The sequence below is a fragment of the Delphinus delphis genome, chromosome 13 (genome assembly GCF_949987515.2).
Source record: "Delphinus delphis chromosome 13, mDelDel1.2, whole genome shotgun sequence".
In the NCBI taxonomy this organism is placed as follows: domain Eukaryota; kingdom Metazoa; phylum Chordata; class Mammalia; order Artiodactyla; family Delphinidae; genus Delphinus; species Delphinus delphis.
The window spans coordinates 26,336,299-26,352,150 of NC_082695.1; the positions used below are offsets into that span (position 1 = coordinate 26,336,299).

Below are 15,852 nucleotides of genomic sequence, written 5' to 3' on the forward strand. Positions count from 1 at the left end.
GCATGTTTAGAGGGTGTCTATAATTCAGAACCAGGCAGATCCATCTCCTGACCCTAAACATGGTTGTACAGTAAATTGCTTGAGGAAACTGGTTCTCAAAGACTACAGGAGGGAATTTTTTTAAAATTAATTTTATTTATTTTTGGCTGCATTGGGTTTTTGTTGCTGTGCGCGGGCTTTCTCTAGTCGTAGTGAGCAGGGGCTACTCTTCATTGTAGTGCGCGGGCTTCTCATTGCGGTGGCTTCTCTTGTTGCAGAGCACGGGCTCTAGGTGCCAGACTTCAGGAGTGTGGCTCAAGGGCTCTGGAGCGCAGGCTCAGTAGTTGTGGCGCACGGGTTTAGTTGCTCTGCAGCATGTGGGATCTTCCCGGACCAGGGCTCAAACCCGTGTCCCCCGCATTGGCAGGCAGATTCTTAACCACTGTGCCACCAGGGAAGCCCAGAGGGGAATTTTTGAAGTGTGTCAATGTTCCATTAAAGATCAAAGAAGCTCAACTAAACAAATTGTGGACTGACTCTCACAACTATGGATTGAGCAAAAATTCTTTTTTGAAAGGGTTATTTTGAAGATTATTACTCTAATACTGGAGAAGCTAAGGTGATTGGCAGTGGAATGAATCAGAACATGTACAATTCCTTAAAAATTTATTTATTGACTTAAATAATTTTGCCTATAATACAGCCCTTTACACTTTTTTTGTAAAAAAAAAAAAAGACGTGTATACACGCAGAGGAAAAAAACAGAAAGAAATCCATCTCCAGGTCATGACCTGTGAACTGATTCTAAGGGTCATTTTAATTCTTATAAAATTGATTTTTTCCCCCAAATTTCTTCAATATACATGTATTACGTGTATGATCAGAAAACAAAGTTTATATGTAAATAAAAGAACATCGAGACTTCAATGGAAGGGGGCCGAAGGGTATTTCAAACAGTTTTCAAGAAGACCAACAATAAGAACACATTCCATTTCAACCTCACCTGTTATCAAAGAGCAAGGTGCTGCTCTCAGCTGAGGGCGTTAACAGCCCCGCCAGGCAGACAGCAGGTGTGGTGTCCGGGGTCCCCCAAGATGTTTGCATTTGAATTTCTTTTAAAATAGGAAAAATGAGTATGAAAATGAATCAAACCGAGATTTTATCTATCTTTTGCCAATGCAGTTGTCCAATAGAACTTTCCCTATTTGTCATGGAGGAAGGGCCTGAGACCAGCCCCAAGGACGCTGGAGGAACGATGGGGGCGGACACCTGGGATCATCGCCGTGGCACCCAGAAGCAAGCCCGTCTGGACCCAGCTCGGAGCAGCGTGGGCCTCCGGGACCTGGACGCGCCTGACAACTACTGTCGGTTCTCCTCACACTGAGATGGTATTACTTTTGTTATCACACAACCAAAAATATACTAAAACGATGCCTTAGGCTGTTCACTTCCTTTATCTCAAAACTCTCACTTCTAGAAATCTACTCTAAGACAACGCTAAAGAAGGATAATGCAAAAAGATGCTATATGAAGAATGACTTGTAACAGTGAAAACTTGGAAATAACTTCTGCATCCAACAAAAAAACAGCTAATAGAACATCACGCCCCCATCCAGAAGGACAGCTCCAAAGACAGTGAGGCTCTGCGGGAAAAAGAAGTCCTGCTATGCAGGTAAGCAGGGGAAAAAGATTAGAATGTTGACTGTATACACCGTGTTTAATGTAAAAATGCAATATCAAAAAGCAGAAGGTAACGTACCAAAGTGCGAAATGCAATTTTATTAAGAATTATGGGTATTTTCCCCTTAATTCTGTATTTTCTGTAAAGTGGTTATTTTGCCTCCATAGTTTAAAAAGTATACTAAAAAGCATTTCATAAACTCTAGCACTTTATACAAATGTGAAGTATCATCACTGAGAAGGCAGCTTATATCTGCTTAGAACTGAGCAGAAATGACATGAGTCCCAGATGAACACCGTCTTTTTCCTTCTCCGGGGAGCACGGGGCCCAGCTCCTCTCACAGGGCTGAGCTACGTGGTACCTGAGCGGCCCTGCAGGTGGCCTTGCCAGCCGGGGTGGAGGTGTGCTTCCAGACACCTGTGTGCCAACACTGCACCCTGGAGGCACACCCCTGTGTCCTTCCAGCTTCCAGCATGGACGAGGTGGCCAGGCATGAGGCTGGCATGTTAGGACCCGGCTATGTGGATGCTGGGCCAGGTTCCAAGACAGCTGCGCTAACAGCATGACTAACAACATGACTCTGCAGCAGAGCTATGTGAGTGAAGCGAGTCCAGGAAATTTGCTTTTTCCCAAATGCCTACCACCTGAGCTTATTCTCCTCTCCTGGAATATAACGTTCACTTAGAAGTAATACTGTTCATAATTCAGTTTTTTTTTTAATTATCATTCTAAACGTAAGAGTTTACAAAGGAAATTCCAGATCGAAATCACACCAAGAGGCTGTCCAAGGACACATGACTGACATACCTCCTTTTCATATGCAGGGAAGATCTGTCCCCCCTCAGTGACTTCCAAACCCATCAAAGAAAAGACCGGAAAAAAAAACCCCAGGAAGACAGTACATCCTCAAACGCGCTCAATTCTCCTCTCCTACGGTGGATCCCTTCCCAGGAGGTGACAGCCTTAAGGGGTGTTTCCGGGTGGGCAGGTGGGTGTCTCTCGCACACATGAGTTAATTTCTGGGGTTGCTGCCCACGGGGAACTCCTTCCGGCCAAGGGTGGGACCACGCCCAGGAGCTCAGCCACGCCTAGGGCATCAACAGGGCCCACGCTGCTCCCGCCGGAGCCCCCTGTACCCAGTAGGCTGCCAGGCATGCAGTAAGTGCTCAGCAAGCGCTTGTCGAACTGGACGGCAAAGGGCTTCTCCCTGCTGTGCAGCCTGCGGTGCTCTGCCAGGGGGCCGCTCCAGCCGAACACCTCGCCGCACTCATGACACTTAAAGGGCTTCTCCGCGGAGTGGGTCTTTTGATGTTTAATGAGACAGTGATTCTGGCTGAAGGCCCGGCCGCACTGGCCGCACTTATAGGGTTTCTCCCCGGTGTGGACGCGCTGGTGCACGATGAGCGACGAGTGGCAGCTGAAGGCCTTCCAGCAGCGGCTGCAGTCGAAGGGCTTCTCGCCGGTGTGGACGCGCTGATGCACAATCAGGTAGGAGTGGGAGCTGAAGGCCTTGCCGCACTCGTTGCAGCGGAAGGGCTTCTCGCCACTGTGGACGCGCTGGTGCACCACCAGGTACGAGTGGCAGCTGAAGGCTTTGCCGCACTGGCTGCACTTGAAGGGCTTCTCGCCCGTGTGGGCACGCTGGTGCAGCGTCAGGCGGGAGCGGCTGCTGAAGGCCTTCTGGCAGTCGCCGCACTGGAAGGGCTTGTCCCCGCTGTGGAGCTTCTCGTGCACCGTCAGGGACGAGTGGCAGGTGAAGGCCCGGCCGCACGCGCCGCACCGGTAGGGCTTCTCACCAGTGTGGATCCGGCGGTGCCGCGTCAGGTGTGTCCGCTGGTTGAAGGCCTTGCCGCACTCGCCGCACCGGTAGGGCCTCTCACCGGTGTGGACACGCAGGTGCATGCCGAGCAGCGAGCTGCAGCTGAAGGCCTTGTCGCAGGCGCCGCACTTGTAGGGCCGCTCGCCCGTGTGGACGCGCCGGTGCACGTTAAGGGATGAGTGGCAGCTGAAGGCCTTGCCGCACTGGCCGCAGAGGAAGGGCTTCTCGCCGGTGTGGACACGCCGGTGCTCCAGGAGGTTGGTGCTCCAGGTGAAGGCCTTGCCACACTCACCGCACTTGTAGGCCTTCTCTCGCGCGTGCCACCGCCGGTGCAGTGCCAGGGCCGCGCTTCGCTGGAAGGCCTTGCCGCACTCGCCACACGTGAACGGGCCGCTCCCGGCACCCGGGCTCTGATGCCTGACTCTGCTGGACTGCACGCTCCCCACGCAGCCGTCCGGAGAGGCTCCTTCTGCGGGAAGGCTGGGCTGGGCCAGGAGGGCACACCTCCGGCCAAGAGCCTCCTCAGACACCACATGGCCCCATCGGTGCTCCTCTGTGGGACCGTCCCTGGTGCTGGCGGCCTCACATTGTGACAGAGCAGTCGCCAGGGCCCCCTGGGCGCCCCTGTCACCAGGACCGGGGCTGTGGAGACCGGACCTCGCCAACCCACCTGCGATCAGCTCCCATGACGGTTCTTCTTTGTAAACGCACAGCTGCTCCTCCACCTCAGGCCCCGGCTCCCATTCTGGTTCTGTAAGAAATGGAGATACTACCTTCTGAGAGCAGGCGGAGGTGCGGCGCTGGGGCTCAGGGCTGAGATCTGCCGGGAGAACAGGTAAGTGCAGGAGAGAGAGTAGAGATCAGCAGGGGGAGAGAGAGAGCGCAAGCTCAGGGCTGTGCGGAGGGGAGCACTCAGGGCAAGGCAGGCAGGCTGGCGAGCAGGGAAGAGGAGGAAGAAAGAGGGAAAGGAGCCTTGGAGAAGCCAGGGGATGCTGAAAAGAGCCAGGGGGCGGGGGGAGGACAGAGGAGCAGGAGGGGCACTGAGCAGGTGCAGACTGAGCAGGGCAGTGGACCGCGGAAGGAAAGCAGGCCCCATGGGGCAGTGGGGGTGGGGCTCCACATCCTCCCACTGCATCCCACTCACCTGGACCAGCCCCTCCAGGGACAGCTCTAGGCGCCCACCATGGCTCCTCGCCTCGTTCCAGGTGAGAGATTACATCTGGCTTGCAGACGGGAGGCCCTGTGCGAAGGGAGAAAGCGGCGTGGCTCTGGGTGCTGTGCTCTCCAGACCAGCCCACAAGCCCAGCAGCCCTGGAGTGGCCCCAGCGGCCTGAGGCACGGAGAGGTGGTGCCAACTTCAAGGAAGGGGGCCTGAGACATGGAACCCATACTGACATGTGTGTCTGAGGACCCCACAGGTACTGACATGCCCCATCTAGGGCAGGCTGGGCTTCCAGGGCCCTGTCCACCCCCTCCCTTTCCTCTGGGCCCCACCCCAGGACCAGCCACACTTCCAGGTAAAGATGCCAGTTGGTGCCACAAGGGCCTGGGGCATATACCACAAGGAAGACTCAGGAACACATACAGACTGGTGGATGCCTAGACTGCGGCCTCCTCACCTTGGGAGCCATCTTACCCAGGGCAAGAAGGTTCTGGTAGTTCTCCAGCATCACGTCCCGGTACAGGGCCCTCTGAGGGGAGTCCAGCTGTCCCCACTCCTCCTGGGTGAAGTCCACGGCCACGTCCTTGAAAGTCACCAACTCCTGGAATGACACACATGTTCTCTCTCACCCAGGATGGGAGTCAGTCCACTTGCGTTTTTGGGTGACTGAGGACCTCAGTAGCAGAGATAACCTCGGGTGACCTCCTGAGCGCAGAAGATAGGGCTGTAGACACCATCTGTCTTATAGCCCCGACGCACACACCACAACTCAGCCAGGAATTGCCACGCAGCCTGGCCTGGGAGGGCCCAGCTAACTGGGCAGCCCACGTATAGGTGCTACAGTGGGGGCACAGGCTGAGGCCATAAATTCTGGCCAACTTACAGAACTTGAAATATAATACAAAGAGCCTCAAACCCTATTCAAGTCCCATCATCACTGCAAAAGGCCCCAAACCCAGACAGGAAGCCCTCACTGCACCCTAAGGAAGGACCCTGTACTGCTCCGTGTCCTTCCTGCTTGCCCCCCACTCTTTCCTGCCAGACCCCTGCTCCCTTACCCTCCTGGGGCCACATCCCAGCCCACCCCCTCGCAACCTTCTCCCACTTTCCCCCAACACTGGCCCCTGGTCTCGGGGTAACCCCCCCAACTCGGTCACTCTGGTTCCAAGTGTCCTGAAAGTCCCAAATGACTTCCCTTATGTGACTCCTCCTCTGGAACCCCAGTATTCTGCCGGCCAGGGCTTCTTACCTCTCCAGCTGGGCACGCCAAGAGGTTGGAGACCCAGTGCCTGTCCCATGAGAAGAGAACAAAGAGCAGCCCAGGCCACATACAGTCATGACAGGGATGCATTAGAAGATAGGCAGGGACTTCCCTGATGGTCCAGCGGAAGACTCTGCACTCCCAATGCAGGGGGCCCGGGTTCGATCTCTGGTCAGGGAACTAGATCCCTCATGCCGCAACTAAAAAGATCCCACGCGCTGCAACTGAAGACCCTTCACGCAGCAACGAAGATCCTGCTTGTCGCGACTAAGACCCAGCACAGCCAAATAAATAAATAAATACTAAAAAAAAAAAAAGGTGGGGGTTGGGGGGACACAGAAGTGGTGGGGCAAGCAGGTCCTCAGCAGTAAAGTGAACTGGAGTCAGGGAGGAGGTGGGGAGGCAGGCCACAGTGGCCAGAGTATGAAGATAGGTATCTACTCCAAGGTGACAGCGTCTGCATTCTGCAGCAGGCAGCATGGGGGGAAGGCAGGAGGGGGACAGGCGTGAACAGGTTCTGAGCATGGGCCCAAGGAGTGACCTGGTTAAAAAAAGCAGCCTGGTAAAAACTGAGTTTCAAGTTCTGTTTCTAGACACAAAGGGGTAATGGGCACCAGATTTGCCCTCCTTACCTCAAACAACTAGTAAACTGGGTAGGATGTATGAAACAATGGTCAATTTCCAGACACTGGACAAAGGACAGCTCAGAACAGAGACCCCTGAGAACAAACAAAGTGAGCCCTACAACAGCCTCACCTTCCCACATGGAAGTAGTCCCTGATCACAGTGCAGGGTGTGGGAATCCAGAGAGAGCTTGTGGTCCAAGGAGTTGAGGAGACAGAGAACAGAGTTTGGGGAGACCAGGAAACTAGAATTTTCAGGGCAACGTGCCACAGCAAAGGGAGCCACACAGGCTTGGAACTCTGGATGTGCTCAAGATTGACTGAGGAATGACCCCAAACCAGGGAAAGAAACAGCAGAAAGAGGTGTGTGCAGGACAATCATTAAAACTCAAACAGGACTGGGAACAGTCTGTGCTCCAACCGGCCAGAGTGAATGTCCTCCTGCTCTATGGGACACTGAGTAAAGTCCCCAGAAGGATGCTGCTTCAGCAGTGGGGCAAAATTAGCCTGAGATTAAAGACTTCTCTGGACCCACCTTAACAAAACCTAAAAGTAAGCCTTGGAAGGATCCAACTGACACTAAGTAATTTCACTGCATCACAAAACATTTAAGGAATTAAACCCAACACCCAACAAAGTAAAATTCACTCCATCTAGAATCCAATCAGGTAACTAAAAGGAAAAAAAGTTAATAAAATCAGAATTAAAAGTATCATAAAACTAAACAAAACAAAACAACAACAAAAAAGTATCATAAAACAGTATTTGTTTACCTCAAAAGAAAGCGTTAAGGGTGAAAGAGAATTAAAAAAGATACAAGACGTAGAAAACAAATAGCATAACGGCAGATATAAACCCAGCCGTATGGATAATTATGTTAAATGTGAATAGTCTAAATATCCCAAGTAAAAACTACAGATTGTCAAATTGAATTTAAAAAGTAAGACCCAGGCTTCCCTGGTGGCACAGTGGTTAAAAATCCACCTGCCAATGCAGGGGACATGGGTTCAAGCTCTGGTCCGGGAAGATCCCACATGCTGCAGAGCAACTAAGCCAGTGTGCCACAACTACTGAGCCTGCACTCTAGAGCCCGCAAGCCACAACTACTGAAGCCCATGTACCTAGAGCCCATGTTCTGCAACAAGAAAAACCACCACAATGAGAAGCCCACGCACAATGAAGAGTAGCCCCTGCTCACCACAACTAGAGAAAGCCCGCACGCAGCAATGAAGACCCAAAGCAGCCCCTCTGCAAAAAAAAAAAAAAAAGATACCCAGAAAATTCTCCACATATTTAGAATTAAACAATACACTCCTGAATAATACACAGTTGAAGGAGAAATTACAAAAAAATTAGAAACTATTTTGAACTGAAAAAAAGGGAAATACAACAGAAAATTTGTGGAATATAGCTAAAGCAGGACTTAGAGGTAAATTTATAGCACTGAATGCTAATGAGAATAGGTGTCAAATCAATACCTCAGTTTCACCCTTAAGAAAACAAAGTAGTATACACTGATGTGTATAAAACTGATGACTAATAAGAACCTGCAGTATAAAAAAACAAACAACAAAAAAACAACTAATACTAAACTTTCTTTGGTTATTTGTATGGAAATATGTTAATATAAATGTTTCAAACATTACATGAAATTTCTGAAAATCTTATATGTTCTGGTATAATGTTAAGTCATAATTCTAGTTATTACTTTAAAATGTATATCTCAGAAATAACTAAATTTCCTTGTCAATTCCATTATTATGAACTTTCATCAAATCTTTAACCGTGGTCATTTTTAAGTCTTTTGTCATTTACAGACAGTTCTGGGTGTACGCTGATGCTTTCGCAAAAATGTTCCTACAAAAGGGTTTCATCTTCAAGGAATTCATGGAAAAGACTCTGACAAGTACAGGTTTCTGGTAACTGACTATACTGCTGAACTGAATGAATAAGCATTTTCAGAACTCTAACGGAAAACTGATGAATTCATAAAAGTGCTAACAAAAGATCAAGATGAAAAAAAAATTAATTACATGGGACTGAGTGAACTGATGACGATGATTATAATTTTTGTGACTTTCTGTTTGAATAAAAAAAAAATCCCACAAGGACTCAGAGGCAAAAAATATACAAATCAATTTTCACTGCAAAGTAAAGGAGCTGTTACAGTGGAGAATTACTGGACTGAATATCAATATTATGACATAGTATGAGTGTGTTTCGTGTTTGGTAACTGCAATCATTGTTGCTTTTGTTGTGGTCATCCATTTACAATGCTTGGTGTCAGTTTATTTATCTCTTGTAAAAATAAAATACTGTGTGTGTGTGTGTGTGTGTGTGTGTGTGTGTGTGTGTGTGTTGTGAAAAAAAAGAATTCACTGGTGTAGGTGGGGTGATATTTGCATAATTACTCCTGTAGATTTGATTATTTATTTTATTATTTTGATTAAGCAATGCTACAATGCTAAAAGAAAATGCATACTTAGCTGTTAGCAGGGTTGAAGCTCCTGATGGTTGTAAGAGCTACCTGCCTGAATTTGGACATTAGCATTTTATGCAATGAATTAAAAGCAAAAAATCATTTCAAAAAAAAAAAAAAGAAGCCAAAGTAGCTACCTCCCTGGTGGTCCAGTGGTTAAGACTCTGCCCTCCAATGCAGGGGATGTGGGTTCGATCCCTGGTTGGGGAGCTAAGATCCCACATGCCTTGGGGCCAAAAAACCAAAAACATAAAACAGAAGCACTATTGTAACAAATTCAATAAAGGCTTTAAAAAAAATGGTCCACATCAAAACAAACAATCAAAAAAAAGCCAAAGTAAAGAAAGGAAATAATAATCAGAAACTGATGAAAAAGAGCACAGAAAAGCCATAGAGAAAATCAATGAAACCAAAAGATGGTTCTCTGCAAAGACCAATAAAATCAATAATTAAACATATATTTACTATATGACTCAGCCATTCCACTCTTGGGTATTTATTCAAGAGAAATTAAAACACACATCTATACTTATACTCCAATATTTATAGCAGGTTTATTTGTAATAACCTAAACGAGGAAACAACCTAAACGTCCATCAGTTGGTGAATGGATAAACAAATTGTGGAGTACATATGCAACAATGTTATGTGCTGAACTGTGTCCCTCCAAATTCATATGTTGAAGCCCTAAGCTCCAATACCTTAGAATGTGACTATATTTGAAGACAAGGCCTTTAAAAAGGTAATTAAGGTAAACGAGGTCATTAAGATGGGTCCTAAAATGGTAGAATTAGTGTCCTTATAAGAAATGGAAATTTGGACACAAATATGTACAGAGGGGAGAACGTGAGGACACAGAGAAGCACCATCTGCAAACCAAGGAGAGAAGCTCAGAAGAAACCTATCAACACCTTGATCTTAGACTTCTAGCCTCCAGAACTATGAGACAATAAATTTCTATTGCTTGAGCCACACAGTCTGTGGCACTTTGCTGTGGCAGCCCTAGGAACCTAAAACAAATGGAATATCACTAGACAATCAATAGGACCAAGCTACTGATTCAAACAAGGAAATGAAGTCAAAAGCATAATGCTAACTGAAATAAGTCAGAAACAAAGACTACATATCTTATAATTCCACATGAAATTCTTAAAAAGACAGAATTATACTGGATGCCAAGGGGGTGGGTGGAGAAGATGGGCTTCAAAGGGACATGAAGGAACTTTTTGGGTGATGGAAAAGTTCTATATCGTGATTGTGGTGCTGGTTACACGACTGTATACACTTGCCAAAACTCACCAAATCCTACATATATAAAATTGGAGAAATTTATTGTGTATAAATTACACCTCAATAAACCTGATCCAAAAAACCCACCGGATTTCAGGGAAATGAGAAGGTCGGAGTGAGGACACATGCTGAGAACGTGCCCATAACTAAGGCATGCAGGGATGAAGCATAATGGTGATGGCACTGGCAGAAAGAAGGAGGAAATGGGCAGAAACAAAGCTCCAGAGACATCACAATGCGGTGCTGGCGAGAGAGCACTGTCAGAGGCTACGTGGTTTCAGTATGGAGGTGTCAACAGGCAAGAGCAGGACAGGATTTGAGCCTTGGCACAGGACTTTCTGAGGGGTATTACCAACCCACCAGCAAAAACCCATGTCTGGTGTGTCTTCATTTTGCAGGACAGGAAGCAAAAGGGTGTGGGAATCAAAGGCAGACGTGGAGGGGCTTCCCTGGTGGTGCAGTGGTTAAGAATCCGCCTGCCAATGCAGGGGACACGGGTTTGAGCACTAGTCTGGTAAGATCCCTCATGCCACGGAGCAACTAAGCCCCTGTGCCACAACTACTGAGCCTGCACTCTAGAGCCTGCGAGCCACAACTACTGAGCTCATGTGCCACAACTACTGAAGCCCGCATGCCCAGAGCCCGTGCTCCGCAACAAGAGAAGCCACTGCAATGAGAAGTCCGCGCACTGCAACGAAGAGTAGCCCCCACTTGCCACAACCAGAGAGAAGCCTGCGCGCAGCAACGAAGGCCCAACGCAGCCAAAAATTAAATTAATTAACTTTATTTAAAAAGAAAAAAAAGGCAGATGTGGAAATAAAACTAGCAGAAGAGTCAGAACAGCTCACGGGGGATGTCCCAGCAGAGCAGAACCCTTGACGTAGTATGAGACTGCTGGGAGGGGAGAGTACTTCAGAGAGAGGACCAGTTACTCAAAGACCTGAGAAGCTGGTATTTCAGGAATAATATCTGTGCACAAGAAGGGGAGTACCTCCCGAGGTGGTCACTCTCACACAGACACCACTTTTTCCTGAACCTTTTCAAGGCAAGTTGCAGACATCAGAACATCTCACCTTACATTCTTCAGCCTGTATCTCCTAAGGATGTTCTCTGACACAATCACAATGCCATCATCACACCCATGAAATTAAATATTCATACAACATGATCTAAGATACAGTATATTTTCAAATTTTCTCAATCTTTCTAAATGCCTTTGATAGAATATTTGGATCTATAACCCATCAAGGATCATGTATTGCATGTGCTTGTTATGTCTCCCAAGGGTCTTATAGAACTACAGCACATTCTAACATTACAGAAGCTGGGCATATCTCACCATACATGTTTTACAGTCATTTCTACTTTTCAAGTGGTAAGTTAACAGAATTGCCAAATCCTAAAAAAATCAAAGGATTCTCAATCCTCCTGACCTTTCACCACCTCACACTGTCTTTATCCAGCGCACTTTTCTAAACACTACGATGAGTGGGGGTAGTTTAGGTGGTGGAACAAAATGAGGAGCAAAACCCAAAATCTGTAAAAGGAGGGATTTGCACCTCTCCCAGCTGCAGAAGTGGCCCCAGGGCCAATTCCCTGTCGAGCCCACAGATCCTCTAAAACTCCAAGTTCTTCCATGAAGGTCCCATGTCAGGAGCTGGGTACAGAGGAAAAGCACACAGGGACACACCCCCTACCATCACTCTGACCCCAACACTGCAATGCAGCCCTTCCATCAGCTGTTCCACATCCTCCTACCTAATTCCATCCCGGAAAACTCCCCCAAACAAGGACCAACTGCTACAAACATCCCATGGGCCTGAGTGTGGAGATAAGTGAAGTGATCTCATGTGAGCTGTCACCTACTTGCTTGGGTGGCACTAGAACCACTCATCAGAGCTCCCAGCACAGTGCTGGGCACACAGCACAGTCCTCAGCAACAGACACATGGCTGGACTGAATCAGGCTGGAACATACACTCATGTTGATGGCACACCCCGGCGTCACCTGCACCTGTTCCCACGCGCAGAGCTTCCTGAGGACTGGAGAACAGGCCCCCAGGTGTGTGTGTGGGGTGTCCTTGGATGACTAAAGATTCTCGGCGGCCGAAGGAAGGTGCCCACCCTCCACATAAACAACGAAATGTTCAAAAAAGAAAACACAGCCACTCACCTCGGACCTGCCTTCCAGGAGACCCTGACTCAATTTATCTTCTGGAATCTCTTTGAGGGGAAGAACAGGGTCCTGAGAGGACGGAGCTGGAAAGGAGAAATGAGTCAAGAGGGCTGCTCTGTCCACAGCCACCAGGCACCCCCAGCACGGGGAGAATGAAGGGGAGGCAGGAAGGGAGCCCCAACTTCGTCACAACCTGATAGGGCATCGGGGCTAATTCTGCTACTCAGTGTATGGGTCACTCCCATTACGGAGGAAAAGCGCCGCCATTCCCGTCCCCATCATCCCCGGGGTGCCCACGGTGAAGAGGACGAGACCTGAATCCGGGACGCTTTCGGGAACCCAGCCCGCCCTCTCCGTGCAAATCCACAGGCCCACGGCCTGACTAGCCAACCGTACCTGCCTCCCGGGGCTCCGGGGCCTCCATGGCACCCTCCTTTGGCGGCCGCCCCGGGCGGGGGCGGGGCGGGTCCACCTCCCGGGGCTCAGAACCCTCGCGCAGCCCCGCGGGGCCGGCCCGCGCCCCGGGTCGGGGTCAGGCGGGCTCCGCAGGCGCCCCGCGCCCCGGGCTGTGCTCTCGCCCCATCGCTTGCCCCACCAGCCCGTCACCGACGTTGTCCGGGCCCGCGCGAGCCGGCCAGGCCTCGGGCTCTGCCGCCCGGCGCTGGGAGTCGCGGAGGCGGCACACAGGCCTGGGGCGGACGGGCTGACGAACCGACGGCCGGCCGGACGCGCGGACGAGCTCACCCACCTCACACAAGACTGCCGCCGCCACAAAAGAGCTCGGGCGACCGTCGCCAGACGTGCGCCTGCGCAGACCGGACGGGCACTACAACTCCCGGGATCTTTTGCGCCGCGCAGGGGTGGACTGCATTTCCCAGAGGGCATCGGGGCCGGAGCCGCTCTGACGTCTAGCACGGACGAGCGTGTAGCACAGTCTTCTGGGAAGTGTAGTTAAGGCGCCAGCGACCCTGCGCTCTGGCCCCGCCCCCTCTCCCCCATTGCTGTGGAAAGCGCTTGCATCTCGGGGTGTGTGTGTGATATGTGTGGTGTATGTGTGGTGTGTGTGTGTGTGTGTGTGTGGTGTGATGTGTGTGATGTGTGTGGTATGTGTGGTGTGTGTGTGTGTGAGGTGTGTGATGTGTGTGTGCGCACGCCTGGTGGGGTGAGTGTGGAGAGTTTAGGTTGGGTAAGTGTGGAACATTAAGGGTGAGTGACCTCTGTGTGAGAGGGACAGGGCCCCACGGGCACCTGCTGGGTCCTGACACTTGACCTACCAGTTGTCCCATCCCCAGGGATGGGAGTGGGTCCATTTCTCTTTGCTGGGAAGATGGATTCCTTTGCTTGGGACCACCCAGAACTGGAGGGAAGGGGCCCTCAGGAAGGCCCAGCTCCTGCACTCGGCCCCTGGCCCTTTCTTCTGACAGAGGGGGGATGGGGTGGGGTAGAGTGAGGGTGGGGTTTGGGGGGAGGGGTCTGCAGACTCCCCAGCCTCCCCATAATGGGTAGAGAGGCGGCCACCCTGAGGGTCCTGGAGTTCTGGGAAGGTGAGACCCCTACTGGGCCTGGCTGGGAACCTCCATGGTGAGGCCCCGGGTGCTATGGGCACAGAAACAAGGACGAGGGTGGGACGCCACAGGGCTGGAAAATGTGGCTGCTCACTCCCAGGCCTTGCTGGGTGGGGACCCAAGGCCAGGGTGGCAGGTACTGAGCGGCTATCCAGCTCGAAGAAGGGAGCGAGTGCCCTGTGCAGTCCAGGGCAGGAGGGGCCGTGGCATCCAGGGGCCTTCCACTAAGACCCTCGCTTTTCAAAATTGAGAAGTTAATCGATCCTGAGGAGAGGGTCGTGGGAACTTCTAATTCGGTCAGAAACCCAGGCTTCTGAAGGGGGTCGGGGACATGGCGGGGGGAATGTTCTTGTGGGCCTGAGCCCTTAACCTGTGGGGTGTGATGCCACCCTGGGGTAGACAGTGTCAGAATCCAGTCGAATCCTCAGACACCCTACTGGGGTCGGAAACTTAATTGTTATCATGGGGAAAATCCTCCACGCATTTGGTGACCAGAAGCGTCAGAAGTGAAGTGTTGTCTGTGAAGGGAAGGGAATACACAGGGAAGAAAGACAAGTCGGGAACAACTGGGTTTTTTCCTACACAGGAAGGAACACACTGAGTTTTCCCCTTTACACCTTCTTGGGGGCCGGAGGCGAGGTAGGGTTGGTGGTGGCAGTGGTATCTGTGACCTGAGGATCAAGGAGCAGGACACACACTGGCCCTGAGGCAGGAAGCTGTTGGCATGATGGGCAGGAGGGGGCGTGTCCCTGGGGGCAGGCCCAGAGCCCAGGCTCTGCAGGGAGTGGAGAGGAGCCCTTGGGTTGGAGGGTGAGGGCAGAGGGGGTTCTGATCAGACGTAGGTTTTTTTTTTTTAAAGGAACATTTTTTTAAATAGATCTCTATTGGAGTATAATTGCTTCACAATACCGTGTTAGTTTCTGTTGCACAACAAAGTTAATCAGCCATATGCATACACAGGTCCCCATATCCCCTCCCTCTTGAGCCTCCCTCCCATCCTCCCTATCCCACCCCTCTAGGTCATCGCAAAGCACCGAGCCAATCTCCCTGTGCTATGCTGCTGCTTCCCACCAGCCAACTGTTTTACACTTGATAGTGTATAAAAGTCGATGCTACTCTCACTTCGCCCCAGCTTTGCCTTCCCACTCCATGTCATCAAGTTCATTCTCTATGTCTACCTCTTTATTCCTGCCCTGCAACTAGGTTCATCAGTACCTTTTTTTTTAGATTCCATATATATGCATTAGCATATGGTATTTGTTTTCCTCTTTCTGACTTACTTCACTCTGTATGACAGACTGTAGTTCCACCTACCCCACTACAAATAACTCAATTTCCTTTCTTTTTATGGCTGAATATTCCATTGTATATATGTGCCACGTCTTCTTTATCCATTCATCTGTCGATGGACATCTAGGTTGGTTCCATGTCCTGGCTATTGTAAACAGTGCTGCAATGAACATTGTGATGCATGTCTCTTTTTGAATTATGGTTTTATCAGGGTATATACTCTGCAGTGGGATTGCTGGGTCATATAGTAGTTCTATTTTTAGTTTTTTAAGGAACCTCCATACTTTTTTCCATAGTGGTTGTATCAATTTACATTCCCACCAACAGTGTAGGAGGGTTCCCTTTTCACCACACCCTTTCCAGCATTTAATGTTTCTAGCTTTTTTGATAATGGCCATTCTGACTCATGTGAGGTGATATCTCATTGTAGTTTTGAGTTGCATTTCTCTAATAATTAGTGATGTTGAGTATATATATATATATTTTTTTCTTTTTTTTGCGGTACGCGGGCCTCTCACCGCTGCGGCC

General features: G+C 49.9%; 1 protein-coding gene across 1 annotated transcript; it reads right to left on the bottom strand.

Annotated features, from left to right (window-relative positions):
• Nucleotides 1-633: 633 nt before the first annotated feature.
• On the bottom strand, nt 634-13,245 carry ZNF74 (zinc finger protein 74). The gene is given in 6 exon segments (XM_069541323.1): nt 634-2,704; nt 2,707-4,299; nt 4,624-4,719; nt 5,116-5,242; nt 12,467-12,552; nt 12,866-13,245. Coding segments are annotated over 6 exon segments (1,962 nt in total). The 5' UTR covers nt 12,894-13,245; the 3' UTR covers nt 634-2,672.
• Nucleotides 13,246-15,852: the final 2,607 nt, after the last annotated feature.